The following is a 19,054-nucleotide window of genomic DNA, read 5'->3' as shown; positions in this document are numbered from 1 at the left end:
AAAAGTCACATTTGGCATCTGCTAAAAGAGCTGAATTCTAGTTCTTGGCAATTATTTATCTTTGTTGTTTTAAAAACAATTTCATCTATTTCCCTTTATATAGACTTACATTTCTTTCCTTAAAACTTGTCTAAGTTTACTATTCCTTTTTTCTTGGTGCTTTTATTATTAACTTTCCAGCATTATTTCATTGTAGAATAATATTAGACATGTTTGTCCCCATTTTTTTTCTATTTTATGTCTTAGATACACAAACCTTCAAAAGGTTTTTATATTTATTTTTTCTCATATGATCTATCTTCAGGTTTGTACCCTGTGGTAGGCTAAATAATGTTCCCCCAAACTGTCCATGTCCTAATCTCAGAACCTGTGGATAAGCTATTTTACACAATAAAAGAGACTGTGTGTCTGTGATTAAAGTAAGGATCTTGAGTTGGGGAGATTATTCTGGTTATCCAAGTGGGTCCACTATAATCACAAATATCCTTATAAGCAGGAGGCAGGAGGATCAGAGTCAGTAGTGGTTGATGTGATCAAGACAGTATGAACATGGAGTGATGCAAGGATGTGATGTATCAATCAAGGAATGTAGGCAGCCTGTAGACGCTGAAAAAGCAAGGAAATAGAGTCTCTCCTCAGATCCTCCAGAAGGAGTCAGCCCTGCAGATACCATGACTTTAGTCCCATGAAACTAATTTTGATGCTCCAGAACTATAAGACAATAATTTATGGTATTTTAAATCACTAAATTTTTGGTAATTTTGTTACAGCAGCAATGGGAAACTCATACACATGCTGATGAACACTTTGTTAATGCATTTTTTTTCCTCCCAAATTCTGTTGCAGGATTATCTGATTACATATAACTTCATCCCAAATGCTACTGGAGAGTTGTCTGATTATGTATATAACTTTTTCCATATATGGAAATGGCAAAACAATCAATGGTTTTGAATTCAGTGATTATTAAAAGCTCTCACTTGTTAATAAGGACATAATTTGAAAGAGAATATATATTTTAGTTGTTAAAAATGTGTTTCATTCTCTTTTTTTGTCAAAGTTACTTTTTTAGTGTCTGCCTTAAAATGAAGATAATATGATTTGTCATGGATACTTTCCTCTTCCCTTTTTTTCTCATAGCTGTATTATTTAGAAGTATTGGTGGTTAAACATCATATTAGGCAATAAGGAAGGAAGAGAAATGCTCAAGTCTTTTTTTTCTTCTTCCAATAATTTGTCATTGTTATCAGTTGATATAGGAGAAATTAAATTAATGATATTAATAATACTAGACAAATATCCTAACCTGTCAAAATGTGACAGTAGTATGTATTAAATAGAAGTATGTTGGATACTTTCTATTCAGCCCAACAGACTGCTACTCTGATGGAGTTTATAGTTCAGTGACGCACCACTGCACCACCTAGCAGGCCCTCCTAATATACGTGGAATATTGGAATAGGTCTAGAAAATTTTAAATATTCGTAAGGTGTTATTAAATAATATTTAACTAACTTTTTTTTTAACAAAATGACATATTGGGAAAAATTGCTAAAATACAACCTAAAAAAATTTAGTGGTGTATTGTTAACTCGTAATTCTTACATGAAATATCTAACCTCACTAATGACTAAATTTAAATCCTTTTCAAACTAGGCTTATAACAGCTCTGTTGACGGAACTTTAATTATAATGCTACCCATGCTATGAGAGGTGAGCTCCTTTATTTCCTTGTGAATGCTAATATTTTTATTATGATGTAAAGACTACAGATGAGCTAAAGATGGCCTGTGTGAAAGCCAGGTAAAAATTATAACTAACCAGAATAGCTCTCCTAACAACAACTCGAAGTATAAACATTTTTTAAATATTAAAATTTCAATAATGCAGCATAACCAGTTTTAATGTCTTGTTGTGAAATGTTTTATTGCCTTGAAGACATAGTTGAATTTGGGTGTTAATTGGGACTGAAAATTTTGGAGAACATCCACTTTCCAGATAATGACTAATAGTGTGCTCTTTGGAATGAACAATGAGTAGTATTTGTCACCAAGTTCTTTAAAAAACAATTAAGTAATTTCCCACTGATAAAAGAAGTCTGTTTGATGGGAATTTGTTCATTGCAAAATAAACGATAAAGCTATAATTATTGTGATTGAATAATTGAAAATAAATAGGTTTCAAAGATAGTTATCTTAATATAGAACATTTGAAATGCCAATAGCTAGCAATTATTTAGAGATGCTCATAAAACATTAACCAAAGCAACTAATGAGCTTTTATCTTTTTATGAATGTTAAACTCAAACTATTAATTTAAACTGTAAAATTTTAAAACATTCTTAAAAGGTATATAAACCTGATACAACTTGAATTGAATCATAATAATATGTGGCTACACAGCTAATAGAAAAGCATCTTTCAAGTACTTTTATAATGAAATAATAAGATATAATGACCAAGACTGATAAAATGAAATAAGCAATTTCCAGTTTTTCAGTGATGCTCATTATAATACAACTTTGGAAGTTCTACTAAAAAATTAAGAAAAGGATTACTGTAGAGGCTTGAAACTTATGTGGTGCATTAAGCTTACAATGGAGCACTTGAAAGCAAGAAGAATAATTCAGGAGGTGCTCAGAAGCAGATTTTAGCACCATGTCAAGATCTGTGACCTTGAAGTAGATTATTGTTAAGAATAATTGTTGGTTGGGGGCACCTGGGTGCCTCAGTCAGTTAAGCATCTACCTTCAGCTCAGGTCATGATCTTGGGGTCCTGGGATCGAATCCCGCATTGGGCTCTCTGTTCAGCGGGGAGTCTGCTTCTCTCTCTCCCTCTATCCCCCCACTCAAGCTTTCTCTCTCTCTCTCTCAAATAAATAATAAAATCTTTAAGATAAACAAACAAACAAAATAATTGGTTGATCAACACAGTACAGAGCAAACTGAATGTGTTACACTACATGCAGAATTTTTTTTGAGGCAAAAAATAATCTTACTAATCTGTGTTACCAACATGATAAAAGAATAACAGCAGCATAAAGGATATATCCTAATAAGGCAGTGTATTTGTTTGGCCAGTTGCAGTTCATATACTTTACATACTACATCATTTAATCTTTATAAAAACCCTATCTTTGTGGGTAAGTTATTATTATCCCCATATTATAGATAGGGAATTTTGTCCTCTGTTTACTTCTTAATCCTCCATAATCTTGCTTTTAATATGCCACTCTACCAAAAATGCTTTTGCTAAAATTTTCAGTGACTTCCTCATTTGCTGAAGGTATTCAGTGTGACTATACTTGACGCCGTATGACATCTGCTACCGCTGACCTTCTCAGAGCTTTGGCCTGTTTGGTTTGGTGAAATCACATTTTCAGGGTTTTCTTTTTTCCTCAGTCTTCTAGTCTGCCCTTTGCATGCCCGCCCGTCCCAGGGTTATTTTTTGCCTTGCATTCCTACTCTAATTAATAACTTTTGGACAAACTCTTCATTAGTCTTCTTCTTCTTCTTCTTTTTTTTTTTTTTTTGGTTATGTTTTCAAGATTCATTTATGTCATAACATGTATCAGAATTTCATTCCTTTTTATGGCCAAATAATATTCCTTAGTGTGTATGTGTATACAGGCATACCTTGTTTTATTGTGCTTTGTAGATACTGTGTTTTTCACAAATTGAAAATTTGTGGCATCCTGCAATGAGCAAGTCTATTGGAGCCATTTTTCCAACAGCATTTGCTTACTTGCTGTCTCCTTGTTACATTTGGTAATTCACACACTATTTCAAACTCTATTATTAATATTATATTTGTTATGATGATTTGTGATCTGTGATCTTTGATGTTAGTCTTATGATTCTTTTAGGGCATCAGGAACCAAGCTCATCTAAGATGTCAAATGTAATTGATAAATGTTGTATGTGTTCTGACTATTCTACCAACCAGCCATTTTCTGTCTCTTTCCCTGTCCTTGGGCCTCCCTTCCCTGAGATAGACAATACTGAAATTAGGCCAATTAATAACCATACAGTGGCCTCAAATTGTTCAAGTGAGAGGAAGAATCACATACCTCTCACTTTAAATCAAAGGTAAAAATGATTAAGCTTTGTGAGGAAGGCATGTCAAAAGCCAAGATAGGCCAAAGGCTAGATCTCTTGCATCAAAGGCTTAGCCACGTTGTGGATGCAAAGGAAAAGTTCTGGAAGAAAATTAAAAATGCTACTCCAATGAACACATGAATGATAAGAAAGTAAAGCAGCCTTATTGCTGGTATGAAGAAGGTTTGAGTGGTCTGGATAGACGGTCGAAACAGCCACAACGTTCCCTTAAGCCAGAGCCTAATCCAGAGCAAGGCTCTAACTCTTCAGTTTTATGAAGACTGAGAGCGGTGAAGAAGCAGCAGAAGAAAAGTTTAAAGCTAACAAAGGTTGGTTCATGAGGTTTAAGGAAAGAAGCCATCTCCATAACATCAATGTGCAGGATGAAGCAGCAAGTGCTGATGGAGAAGCTGCAGCAAGTTCTCTAGAAGATCCAGCTAAGACAATTCATGAAGGTGGCTACACTGAACAACAGATTTTCAATGTACATGACACAGTCTTCTATTGGAAGAAGATGCCATCTAGGACTTTCATACCAGAAAGAAGTCAGTGCCTGGCTTCAAAGCTTCAGAAGACAGGCTGACTCTCTTGTTGGGGGCCAGTGCAGCTGACAACTTTAAATCGAAGCCAGTGTTCCTTTACCATTCTGAAAACCCCTGGGCCTTAAGAATTATGCTAAATCTATGCTGCCTGTGCTCTGTCGATGGCACAACAAAGCCTGTATAACAGCGTATCTGTTTACAACATGGCTTACTGAATATTTTAAGCCCACTGTTGAGACCTACTGCTTGACAAAAAGATTCCTTTCAAAGTATGACTGCTTCTTGATAAGGCACCTGGTCATCCAGCCATTCTGATGGAGATGGGCAGTGAGATTAATGTTGTCTTCATACCTGCTAACACAACATCCATTCTGCAGCCCAGGGATTAAGAAGTAATTTTGACCTTCAAGTCTCATTATTTAAGAAAAACATTTTGCAAAGCTATTACTGAAATAGATAGTGATTCCTCTGATGGATCTGGGCAAAGTAAATTGAAAACCTTCTGAAAGGGAAGGGATGCAGCATTTAGATACTTCTAAGAACATTTGTGATTTGTGGGAAGAGGGGTCAAAATATCAACATTAGCTGGAGTTTGGAAGAAGCTGATTCCAACCCTCATGGATGACTTTGAGGAGTTCAAGACTGCAGGAGAGGAAGTAGCTGAAGATGTGGGAATAGCGAGAGAACTAGAATTAGACATGGAGCCTGAGGATGGGACTGAATTGCTGCCATCTCATGATCAAACTTGAATGGATGAGGAGTTGCTTCTTTTGGATGAGCAAAGGAAGTGTTTTCTTGAGATGCAGTCTACTCCGTGAAGACGCTGAAATGACAACAAAGGATTCAGAACATTACATAAACTTGTTGATAAAGCAGCAGCATGATTTGAGATGGACTCCAGTTTTGAAAGAAGTTCTGCTATGGGTAAAATGCTATCAAACAGCATCACATGCTACAGAGAAATTGTTCATGAAAGGAAGAGTCAATGGATATGGCAAACTTAATTGTTCTCTTGCCACAGCCACTTTGACCTTCAGCAGCCACCAGCCTGGTCAGTCAGCAGCCATCAACATTGAGGCAAGACACCCTCCACCAGCAAAAAAAATATTATGACTCACTGAAAGATTAGGTGATGGTTAGTATTTTTTAGTAAGACTATAGTACAGTGTAAATATAACTTTTACATGCTCTAGAGAATCAGACAATTCATTTGACTTGCTCTTTTGCAATTGTCACTTTATTGCAGTGCTCTGGAACTGAACCCACAATATCTCCAAGGTACGCCTGTATACCCCATTTCATTTATCCTTTTATCTCTTGATGGACATTGGGTTGTTTCCATCTTTTGGCTCTTGTGAATAATGCTGCAGTGAACATGGGTGTGCAAGTATCTGTTGGAGTCTCTGCTTTCAGTTCTTTTGGGTTTATACCTAGAAGTGGAATTGCTGGATCACATGGTATTTCTATGTTTAAGTTTTTGAGGACATAGTATAATTATTTAAAAGTTAAAAATGTACATTTAGTGAGGAAGTACGGACATGTTAGTGATTTATTTAACTCATTAGTGAGGGACGCAGCGGGATAGTAAAGCTGCTTCAGTGGAAAATTCAGGAGCTTGAAGTGAAAGATGAATGCTGAAATTAGATTGCTAAATTAGGTACAGGCTTGTTAATGTCTCACAGGGCAATAAAGGCTTAATCTTTGGGGATATCTTTTCTACCTGACATAGAACATTTGCATCTATACCAGGCAAATATCATTTGCAATTTATGAATCTTCTGTATCTTACCTGCTTTTGCAGAGTCTGGGCCCTAACTAATTGAAAATGGCAAGTCAGACAAAGTTACACTTTCCTAGAGAATTGTACAACCCTTAGGTAGGCTTGTTATACAATGTTTCAGCATGATATTGAAAGGGCAAATGATAATCTTTTTTTCCTTATTTCCAAATTTTGATTTTTCTTACCTTTGTGTTTATTCCCTTGCATTTTGTTTATACTGTTTTGCATTCACTTTTTTTTTTTTGTAACTTCATCTTTGTATATATCTTTCTTAGGTTGTATTACTTTGTTGAAATTTATTTACTTTTCTTTAAATTTTGATACATATCGCCAAATAACCCTCCAAGAAAGTTTGTACATTTATTTTTCTACTGGTGGTGTATGAATGTGCCAGCTCTCCATGCCTTGGCCAGTGATAAATATAATTACTCATCATCATTTCCAATTTCATGGGCAAAGTGAAAAAAATAGAATCTTGTTTTTCATTGCTTTTCTTTTGTAGTGAGACAGAACATAGCTTCATGTTTACTGGTTCTTCATAGCAAACTTTGCTATAGAGTTTTTCATGCGAGTTGTTACTTTCTTAAAAGAAACTTGCAGTATCACTCAGTGTTTTTGAGAGAGCTGTCAGATTGTTCTATACAAATCCTGTTCATGTTTAATGTTATATAACATTCTATCATATGAAAATAACATATTTTACTAATCTGTTCCCCCCTGATGGATTTTAGATTGTTTCTGGGTTTTTTTTGTTTGTTTATTTTTTTGTTTATTTTTTGGCTATTATATATATGTATGCAGTAGACGTCTTTGAAATGTATTTATGTACCAAGTACATTTACTTTTAAAACTAGACTTCATTTTTTAGAGCAGTTTTAGCTTCACAGCAAAATCGAGCAGAAAGTATAGAGAGTTCTCATATATCCCCTGCCTCCCCCTGCCCACAACTTCCCCCACTATCAACCTCTGCACCCAAAGGTGTGCATTTGTTGCAATCAGTGAACCTACAATAACACATCATCCCCTAAAGTCTATACATTACATTAGGATTTGCTCTTGGTGTTGTTCATTTCATGGGTTTTGACAGATGTTTGAACATATGTATCCACCATTATAATTTTATACAGAAGAATTTCACTACCCTAAAAATCCTGTGTTCTACATGTTCATCTCTCCCTCCCCTATAACCCCTGGCAACCACTGATTGATTGATCGATTGATAGATTTTTACTGTATCCAAGTTTTGCCTTTTCCAGAATGTCATATAGTTGGAATCATGCAGCATATAGCCTTTTCAGATTGGCTTATTTCACTTACTAGTATGTATTTAAGTTTCCTGCATGTTTTTTTATGGCTTGATAGCTCATTTTTTTTCTTGTTGAATAATATTCTGTTATCTGGATGTACCACAGTTTATCTATTCACTTACTGAAGGACATCTTGGTTGCTTCCAAGTTTCGGCAATTATGAATAAAGCTGCTATAAACATGAAAGTGCAGGTTTTTGTGTGGGTGTAAGTTTTCAGCCCCTTTGGGTAAATACCGAGGAGTGCAGTATGGTAAGAATATATTTAGTTCCAAACTGTCTTCCAAAGTGGATGTACCATTTTCATTCCCACCATCAGTGAATGAGAGTGCCTATTGCTCTGTATCCTCATTTGCATTTGGCATTGTCAGTGTGATGGATTTGGCCCTTTCTGATAGTTGTATATTGGTATCTCATTGTTTTAATTGTTTAACTTGCATCTCCCTAAAGGCATATAAAGTAGAACATCTTTTCATAGGTTTATTTGCCACCAGTATATCTCTTTGGTGAGGTGTCTGTTAAGATCTTTGGCCCATTTCGGGGCACCTGGGTGGCTCAGTTGTTAAGTGTCTGCCTTCGGCTCAGGTCATGATCCCAGGGTCCTGGGATCAAGCCCCGCATCGGGCTCCCTGCTCTGCGGGAAGCCTGCTTCTCCCTCTCCCACTCCCCCTGCTTGTGTTCCTGCTCTCGCTATCTTTCTCTCTGTCAAATAAATAAATAAAATCTTAAAAAAAAAAAATCTTTGGCCCATTTCTTAATGGGGTTGTTTGTATTCTTATTACATTTTAAGAGTTCTTTGTGTGTTTCTTCTTGGTCTTGACTTTAACTAATGTCTTTCTCCTAGTCACTCCAAAACCTCTATCTCTTGCTCTGGCCTCCTTTTAGTGATGATCTTGATTATTTCTGCCATTTTACGTTTCTTGGTATTCAGCGATTCTTTTGTATTGCTGATAAAACACTTAAGAAACAGTGAGTTTTGCCTCCTACTTTAGTCCTGCCCTTCCCTGATATCACCACCTATCAAAATTCTGCCTACTCTCAGAGAACTCCTGACTCACTTGCTGCACTTTCCTGACCCGTGTCCGAACTGATCATTTAGTCGCTCAGCAAGGGCTGTCACCCCTAGAGTCCTTACTAATTATTCCCTTACTTGTTTAATTATCACTTCCTGAGGGTATGGCCCTCAAATTTTTATCTCTCTCAGACTGGTAGCTCAGACCTTCAAACATAGAAAGTCCTTAATGAATTACTATTTAATGAACAAATGAAGGAAGAAATGAATGTTAACCTAGCAAAGTAAAACTGATTGTTAACTGCATCTCTTTTGTAATCATTGAATTTAGTCTGGAACATAAAAACAAATAGATGTTTTATTTTATTAGTCCATGAAACAAACTTGCCATTGTTAGTCGATGTATCTTAAGTCTGTGAAATCTGAATAATATTAGATTGATCAGATATTAATAATTAACATTAATAATCAGAAATTGCCTTGTTTTCTAGTGCTGTGTTGTATTCATCTGTGTATAACCAGCAACTAACATAGTCTTTGCATCTAGTACCCAAAAAACACTTTTTAAAAGCTTTTAAAGAATACAATTAAAGTTAGTTTTGATGTTCAGTAACCAATTGAAACTTATAGGTCGCATTTTTAGAACAATAGAAAAGGAATGCTGTCAATAGTAATTGTGAGCCTTTTCAAAGAGGTGATAATAACTATAATGATAGTAATGTTAATAATACCTATAATAAATTTGTTAACTTTTGAGTACCCTCTTTGTCCCAGGTTTCATGCCTTAGGTACAGCCTTTTATTTGATTCTTGTGAATAATTGAAGATTAATTTTATTGACGAATTTGAAGCTTAGAGAAGTTAAGTGACTTGCCTTAGGGCACATAATAGGTCATAATTCAGACCCACATTTGTCTAATTGTCCTGTCTTCAGGTCTCAGTGTAGGTGTCAGTTCACTTGGTTACTTTCAACTAATCCTGAATCTAGATGCTCCATTGCAATCTATTTCCATTTTCATAGTCTTTTTCAAATTGTTTTATATTTGACTGATTGCCAGTGTAACTGACAATTATTTCTTTGAAGTCTGAGAGTACTCACAGCGGTATCCTTAGTACCCAGAGCATAGAAAGGAATATATGGTTAATAAATAAATTTTGAATTGAATGAGTGAGCCAACCCATCACCTAGGGACTTAGGAGGAATTTAAAAAAACCTTTTCAGAAAGTATATGATATACTCTGTAGCTAGATTCTCAAGGATGTTTATTGGAAAGGAAACTAACTTATTTATGTAGCAGGTACTGTATTAATCTTTTACATTGAGCACTTTATTGAATTATCACATTTAGATTAAACATTAAACAGAAATTAAGATTCCTGTTTTTATTTTTTTTATGTTAAGAAATTGAGCTCAGATAGTTTAAGAGACTTGCTCAAGGTAAAAGCTTTAAGATTCAGATCTGAAACTTGAGTCAGGAACTTTATATTTCCAAGCCCATGTTGACTCCATTATATTAGACTTTATAATTTGATTAATATAACTATAAAAAAATTATGATGATATATAGAATTTTAAAAGGAGTGGCATTAAAACATTCTTATATGATTTGTAATTTTGTAATTTTCCCCATGGATAGGTTTTGTTTTGTCAAAGCCTTTGATACTATGTAGGGCTACGTTGGGCTTTAATCAGCTTTTGGCTGGTTAAAATGCTTTGAACTTAATAACTGATATAAAGATTTACATTATATAAGGATATTCTTGGATTGATGGAAATATTGATTAGACTTTAAGAAGGATTTAGAAGAATGAACTTCACATGGAGAAGCACCATTCAAATTGCTTTAAAATTTTAAAAGAAAAATAATTTTTCTGTATAATTTTAGATGAGTTAGCAATACCATTTTTGGAGGTAGAATTGGGGAACATAGAATAGTGCTCCCAATGTATGGAGATTTTAAGGAGAATTCAGTATTAATGCTGGGGTAATTTCTGAAGTTCTACCCCAAACATTACAAAGTGGCTTCTTTTTTTTTTAAGATTTTTTATTTTTTGACAGAGAGAGAGAGACAGCGAGAGAGGGAACACAAGCAGGAGGAGTGGGGGAGGGAGAAGCAGGCTTCCTGTGGAGCAGGGAGCCCAATGCGGGCCTTGATCCCAGGAACCTAGGACCATGATCTGAGCTGAAGGCAGACGCTTAACCACTGAGCCACTCAGGAGCTCCAAAAGTGGCTTCTTTTTAATTATGCAAAATATGCCAAAGTTAAAGCTTAGAATTGCTTTAATTCCTGTCAGATATCTTGAGTATTATTATAAAATATCGATATAATGTCACTGGAAATTAGTTACTAAGATGTAAACTAGCATACATTCCAAAATGTAGTAGTTTTAATCTAGATATCTGTATCTCTAAACATACAGCTAACATTCTATTAAAGTAAGAAAACCTAATATTACACTAAAATAAAGCATCTTAATTCTAAAAGCCACATTGGCAGAGTTTCTGGGAAGTGGCATCCAAATAATGCTCACAGATTCTTGTCAAGTATATGACAATCATTCGACTGTTATTTTACTTTTCATCCATCTCTATTTCTGGCAAGGGTTTGCGGTGTATCAAAATAACAAAAAAATGCAAAGAAATAACTGAAATAGGACTAAATGTGCAAGGGCCATGCAGTGATAGTCATACAAGGATATGAGAGAGAAATTATTAATTCAATTGACTATAGAATTTAGCCTTCAGTTCCCTAGCTGCCAAGCAGAAATAAAAACATGATGGGATACTTCAGTCTTGCTTTCCTGTAATAGGGAGCATATAAGAGAATCAGGAAAGTATTTTTAGTATAAACTCTGAGGAATAGATTTGATTTTGCAAAGTGCTTAGACTAAGTATGCCTAACACATAGTAAACACCTATATAATGATATTATGGTAATATATGTATAAACAAATGAAAAAATTAAATAAATAAAGAAGAATTTATCTTGTGTATTTTCATATAATGGTTCTTGACCAAAATAAGGAGTCATGGCTTTAATAACGTGTTTATAAAAGATACATAGGCAACCTCTTCTGGTTATTTTTCATACTAATCCTTGATAGCAAGTTAAGGACATGTATTTTATCATGACGTTGTGAGTGCACATTTTAAATATGGCAGTTTAAAGATGTAGTTTTTGATGATTTACCTTTTGATAAGACACAGTACATAGAGAAGGTAATAGAATAGTTTTAGTGTATGTAATTTTAGAATACCGATAATTTTAGCAGATCACTCCAAGGAAGCTTTTCAGCAAATAATTTGAAGTTGAATACTGTTAAGTGCTCACAGTAATGTCAAATGTATGTCAACCATGTGCTTTAGCTAAGGTAGTGTAATTGGTATTTTATTAGAAAATTAATCCAAGGAGTGCCTGGGTGGCTCAGTGGGTTCAGCGTCAGAGGCTTGATTTTGGCTCAGGTCATATCAGGGTCATGGGATGGAGCCCTGCATGGGGCTCCATGCTCAGCAGGGAGTCTGCTTGAGATTCTCTCTCTTCCTCCCTCTCTGCCCCTCCTTGTGTGCTCTCTCTCTCTCCTTCTCAAATAAATGTCTTTTTTCAAAAAAAAGAAAATAATTGAACCTAATGTGTATTCCTTTTAAAGGGGAGGGCCATGCATGTTTGCCTGGAATGGATAAAAGCTTGCATCAGGAAGCAGCGTGAGATCTTCTGGAAGTCTCACCATGTGATGTAGATAAGCCTTTGTCTTGGATGCGTATGAATTAATTCTTGTTGTCATAATCACTGTCAGATGTGAAGCAAATAAGTCCCATTATGAATTCTAAGATAGGTGTATATTTTGATGGTTCATGTAGTTGTACAATGCAGCTCTTTATTTTCCAGAGTTCTAGGCCTCCTTTATCCCCTCCTTAATTCCATGTTCATCTGATTAGAAAAATGTTATCTTTTTTTTTTTTTATCAGTGGCGCAGATATGTTCAGTGTCAGTTTATATAATCCTTAATTTATTTGACTTTGGCCCTCTAGTGTCATCTGCATGTGATTTTTAAGAATCAATTTGTATTACACATGTTGAAGTTTTTATAAACCTTAAGTTTAGAGTAGCTATGAGGTGTAGGCAGTTTAAATCTTATTTCACTGTCTATACTTCAGTTTGTGGATATTGTTACTATATACCTTACCCTTCAACAATTACTATACAGAGTCTGAAGATAATGTGAGAAAGTAAATTGTCCAAACTTTTTTACTGGGACAATTTACTACCTCTTGATTATGCTTTATTTTATATGTTATACATATATAAAGCATGTGCACTTACATTTTATAGAAATCTATTCTTATTACTTAATAAAAGATGGTCTATAACCTCTTCCTAGTTACTTATTTGGATTTCAATTTGAAGTTTATTATTTAATTCATTTTGATCATGTTGAAAGGCTATGGGTAAGACAGTATTTTGTGAATTTTGAATGATTGAAAATAAGGAAGCTGAAGCCCAAAACAATTTTTACCTTGAGCACTTTTGTGCATGTTCTGAGTACAGTATGTAATATTAAAATCAAAAGACCTGAGCACGATGCTCAATGCTAAGTTTGTATATGCTAACAACCTGATTTTTGCCAGAACCCCATTTCACTGGCAGATGTAAAATGTATTAAGCTATTGAACATGTTCCTAGGTTCACATATTCTTAAAATATATGTCTTGACATAATTTAATTTTTACAGAGTTTTAAAATGAAAATTTTTGGAGATAGACAAAAAAACTGAAGTAAAATAGCCAGCTATTTATCAGATTTCAAGCCATTTTTCTACTATAGTTAAATAAACACAACGCAAATTTTGATATACTCATCTGTTTTGCATAATGCAAATCTCATTTGACTATCTCAAATTCTCTCTACAATCATGTACATATATGAGTAGTCAAGAATAGTTTTTCTTTTTCCTTCTTACATATACATATATAAGTATGTGTTATAGTTATATACATGTTATATAATGTATATGTTATATATATGTATATTATTTTTATAGTTTGCTACTTAGTAAAAAGCAAATAGAAACATTTTCCTTTGGCTTCTTATCTTTAATTTAATTTTATTCTACTTTTTTTGGGAAGAATAATGACAATATTTAGCTTTCTACTTTTTTTGGGGAAGAATAATGACAATATTTAGCAGTCTCATGTTTTTACAATAACACCACTTAACAAACTGGCGTAATTGGCATTTGTAAAAAGGTGAAGCAATTATTGGTAAAGTTATATTTTGATGTTGGAGCTAGCAAGTGCTAAGGAAATTTCTGTAGAGAGTTGTTAAATAGACACAAGGGTCTTTTTATACTGCCCGTGGGGCTCTTTAGATTTAGTGACCAGCGGTTTTGATCCTGTTTGATGGTGGGAGACTAAAAATATTTGTGCTGCTTATCACTGAAACTCTTTTTATTCTGGTGCTGAATATATTCTTTCAAATAGCAGTAAACACACACATACACACATTTTTTTTTCCAGGACTATAGAGTTAACATTTTCTTGAGACAGAAATGGAATGATCCCAGGCTGAAGCTCCCTAGTGATTTTCGGGGCTCAGATGCACTGACGGTGGATCCCACAATGTACAAATGTCTGTGGAAACCTGACTTATTTTTTGCCAACGAAAAAAGTGCCAATTTTCATGATGTGACCCAGGAAAATATCCTTCTCTTTATTTTTCGTGATGGAGATGTTCTTGTCAGCATGAGGTATTCTTTAATATTTGTACAGATATATATATGTATATATATTTTTAAGTCAGATTATCACAGAAAAACATATTAAGTGACTTCTAAGACCTGTTTCTACTTTCAGGTTATCTATTACTCTTTCATGCCCTTTGGACTTGACCTTGTTTCCCATGGACACCCAACGTTGCAAGATGCAACTGGAGAGCTGTATGTAAATGAGACCCTAAGTGAATATAGCAATAAAAATGCTTAAAATTTCTAGGCAATACATTCTGCTAGTCTCTTAGATAACAATGGTAAAATTAATGCTTTTTATTACAAATAGTCATTAGAATAATTTATTTAGGAAAATTATTGTTATTCTTTTACTGTAACAATTATTAAGATAGACACAACCTTTGGGTACTAGGTTTTGCTTTCAGTTTATGTAGGTGTACACTTCTTTTTTTTTTTTAATGTTTTATTTATTTATTCATGAGAGTCAGAGAAAGAGAGAGAGAGGCAGAGGCAGAGGGAGAAGCAGGCTCCCCACCTAGCAGGGAGCCTGATGCGGGACTCGATCCAGGACCCTGGGATCATGACCTGAGCCGAAGGCAGACGCTTAACCATCTGAGCCACCCAGGCGCCCTGTAGGTGTACACTTCTAACTTATTCCAATTGCCATCATCATTTGAATTGATAATATAAATAAAGGAGAAAACAGTATCCTAATAACTGTTCTGCTGTTAAAGCCACATGTTCAGAGAGAAAATTTGAAAACATTAAAAAACAGTGCCTAAATCCTACCAAGTAGTCATTTTTTGTGGATGTCTAAAAAATTTTTTTTTGCAAAATTGGAATTTTTGTGTTTATGATCATACGTTTTTCAGTTCATGAAAGAAGTACCATATTAAGGTATAGGTATATTAATTAAAATGATTATTGAATTTATTATTTATCAATTAATTCTCTATGATGCTTATCTTTTGAAAATAAAAGTAGGACATAAAACTTGAAAAACTAACACTAATATAAGGAAGCCTTAGCCTGAATACCTATACACCATGACCTATTTCAGCAAAAAGTAAACAATGATGGCCTTGTAAAATATCTTATATATACTTGCTAGATGATATGCTTTAAAGTTACTTTGTGGTTATCTGTTGTTTTTTTAAAAAAAAATTTACTAGGGCGCCTGGATGGCTCAGATGGTTAAGCGTCTGCCTTCGGCTCAGGTCTTGATCCCAGCGTCCTGGGATCGAGTCCCGCATCGGGCTCCCTGCTCCTTGGGAGCCTGCTTCTCCCTCTGCCTCTCTCTCTGTCTCTGTCTCTCATGAATAAATAAATAAAATCTTTAAAAAAAAAATTTACTGAAGTTGGAGCCTAAATTTGAACAATCTCTACTGCTTTCTAAGTATAAATTGAGATTTTACAGATGTAAGTGTATGTACGTATGTACATTTTTGTGTATGTGTTGTATATATTTAGGCCTGTGTGTCAATATGTATTTGTGTAAAAAATTCCAACTGGATATTTACATTCAAATCTATTGCCAGATGCACTGAAGTATTGCTTTGAAAAATCCATATACTCTAGAGTTGAATGGTAGGCTACTGTATGCTGTAAAACCCCATAGGATCCTTGAATTGTAGCCATATTACCTAAACCCCAAATGTGTGCTTCCACATTTAATAATGATGTGCATTTGAGAGATTGTTTTACTGCTTTCCTGTGCAATGCAATGCCTTTAGGGAAATTTATGGTTATTTCTTCAAAAGTTTAAGTGATTCGGTGCTTAAGATTTTTTTTTTAATTTCCAGGTAGCATATTGTATAATTGTGAATGAATCTATTCTGAATATATTCAGAAAGCTAGTATGACTTATTTATTACTTTTTATTGATGACAGTTCTGAATTCTGACATAGCAAAATATGCTACTATATATGAGGCAGTGAAATTGTAACTATTTATGATATGCTCATTGTTTTTTATTTTTTTTTTTTTTTTTTTTTTTTTTTAAAGATTTTTTATTTATTTATTTATTTGAGACAGAACGAGAGAGAGAGAGCACATGAGAGGGGGGAGGGTCAGAGGCAGAAGCAGGCTCCCCACTGAGCAGGGAGCCCGATGCGGGACTCGATCCCGGGACTCCAGGATCATGACCTGAGCCGAAGGCAGTCGCTTAACCAACTGAGCCACCCAGGCGCCCGATATGCTCATTGTTTTAGCTTGTTCTTTCTTTAAGTCAATTATCTGTAAATTTGTGCTACTGTTTTCATTGATGGCCATAGATTTTATCTCTTTGCATTTTTAACAAAAATTTCATAGAAGAATGGCCTATTATCTTACCATTTCTGTGTTTAGTAATTGGATTCTTAAAATATTAAGAAAGTATTAATAATTATATTTCAAACTAATATTTTTATTTATTTACTTTTGTTTATAGTTGGCTACACAACTGATGATTTACGATTTATCTGGCAGTCAGGAGATCCTGTTCAGTTAGAAAAAATTGCCTTGCCTCAGTTTGATATTAAAAAGGAAGATATCGAATATGGTAACTGTACAAAATACTATAAAGGCACTGGTAAGTAATAGTCTTTGAATTAAACAAAACTAAATCCTATTTCAAAGGTTCATTTTAATTTTAACATATGCTAGGAATAGAATAGAAGAAAATTAGTTAAAAAGTGAGTTCAATATTTACAAGTAGTTTATCTTTGCGTTCATATATTTAAATCTTTCATAAAATTACATTCACTAAAGTTCTTTAAAATGTTTATTACTAAATAGTTTTGCTTTTCTTTATGTAATTCTAGATAACAAGAGGTTTTCAATTTTTTATTTTAGTAATATGAACTCTCCCAGGCAATGGTTTTCTTAGGTGTTGCCAAGAAATTCTGCTTCTGGCAAGTTTCAGTTTGGAGCCAAACATGGATTTGATCAATGCAATGCATATACACTTGTCTCTTGTCTTTTAGGCAGGTTGTAGATGTTGGTTGACCCATATTCTTAGTTTTACAAGGCACTGATCTTTATGCTGTGTAGGAAGCAATAAGTGTGGAGAATAACTGGACATCAGTAAATACTCCCTGTATAATATTGTTGGCCTAGGTTATGGAACAGCTGATTGTTGTTCCATTGTTGCAAAAGCACAACAAATTAACCTCATTCATTACATTACCTCAAGCTTTGCAGAAATGAAAATATAATACCCACTAAGCAATACTTTAATAATATGATTCATATTCAACATTTGAGTCACAATTGATAAAGTTATTGAGGGTTTTAGATATTAAATATAATGTTTTTTCCCATAGTAACATACATAAAAGGCTGATTGATTTTGCTCATTACATTCAAACTAATCATTTCAACTTGTAAATTACACAATCCTAATTTTCTATGAGGAAGTAAGCAAAGATATGACAAAGATGTTCAGAAATAGATATAATTAGGAGCGCCTGAGTGGCTCAGTTGGTTAAGTGCCCAACACTTGATTTTGGCTAGGGTCCTGAGATCAAACCAATGTAGGACTCTGCGCTCAACAAGGAGTCTGCTTGAGACTCTCTCTGCCCCTTCTCCCACACCCCCATGGTGCTTTTAAACTCTCTCTCTCTAAAATAAATAAATCTTTAAAAAAAGAGAAATAGATACAATTTAACTTTAAATGTATTGCAACATTTATGTTGACTTGAAAAAATAAAAATGTATAGTGTAATTGTGTCGAATTCAGGGAGATCAGATGCTTGAGCTTATAATGCTGCCATCATGGCATCATCAAAGACAAAATATAATACTAAAGAAAGCAGAGTGAATGTTTGCACATTTACAGTGCTACAATAATGCAACACTTAGGCTACTTGGAGATAAAGTTAGCTTAAGCCTCTGTTGTCATTGACCTTCACATAATTTAATGGATTATATAGCATTTATATATAAATAGTTCCTTCTTTTATAGAACTAATAGTATATTAGAACAAGAGAGATAATAAGCAAATATACTGCTAAAAGAACTTATAAAAGAATTTAAAAAGGAAAACCTGAGAGCTGTTAAAAATTTGACCATCAGAATACTCAATGAAGAAGTCATCGATACATGGACTTTTAGATATGGAAGTGATCTTATTGACAATTCTGAGCCAGTTCCTTTATTTAACACAGAAAATAACTGAGGAGCAGGGTGAGTGAGGATTTACTGAATGTTACAGGCAAATCAATGTCAGCCATTGAACTAAGCACAGTACTCCTTTTCCCTGTACTCACTCAAATTAAGGAAATGGACTACAGTGTTTAGAAACTTTTACAGGTCACCTAGTGATGAAAAAAAAAAATAAGTTTGAAAGCCAAGGAAAATCCTTTTGGGATTGTTGTATAGAAACACATATTTAGTAGATGGCTTTTGGAGTTCTGGCTGTATGTCAGGCATTATTTTAGTGCTCTGCAGGAACTCTGTATTTTAATCCTCACAACAACCCTGTGAATTCAGTACTTTTATTTTCTCTATTTTACATGTTAGGATAATAGAGCAAAGACACTTACCCAAGTCGTACTATTACTAAGTGGAATAGTGAGTCTGACATTATTATACTACCTGTGGAGTCAGTCCTGT

The 19,054-nt window shown here is 34.3% G+C and overlaps 1 protein-coding gene across 1 annotated transcript in view; it reads left to right on the top strand.

Moving 5' to 3' along the window:
* Positions 1 to 19,054, top strand: part of GLRB (glycine receptor beta) — an 88,331-nt gene that overhangs the window by 42,822 nt on the left and 26,455 nt on the right. The window contains exons 5-7 of the mRNA XM_021698830.1: positions 14,251 to 14,480; positions 14,587 to 14,669; positions 16,889 to 17,029. Of these exons, the coding sequence (XP_021554505.1) occupies positions 14,251 to 14,480; positions 14,587 to 14,669; positions 16,889 to 17,029 (454 nt within the window). The remainder of the gene's footprint in view (positions 1 to 14,250; positions 14,481 to 14,586; positions 14,670 to 16,888; positions 17,030 to 19,054) is intronic.

This window comes from Neomonachus schauinslandi, chromosome 2 (genome assembly GCF_002201575.2).
Source record: "Neomonachus schauinslandi chromosome 2, ASM220157v2, whole genome shotgun sequence".
NCBI lineage: Eukaryota > Metazoa > Chordata > Mammalia > Carnivora > Phocidae > Neomonachus > Neomonachus schauinslandi.
The sequence above is the reverse complement of the archived record's forward strand: the minus strand, read 5'-3'. Positions and strand labels throughout refer to the sequence as shown.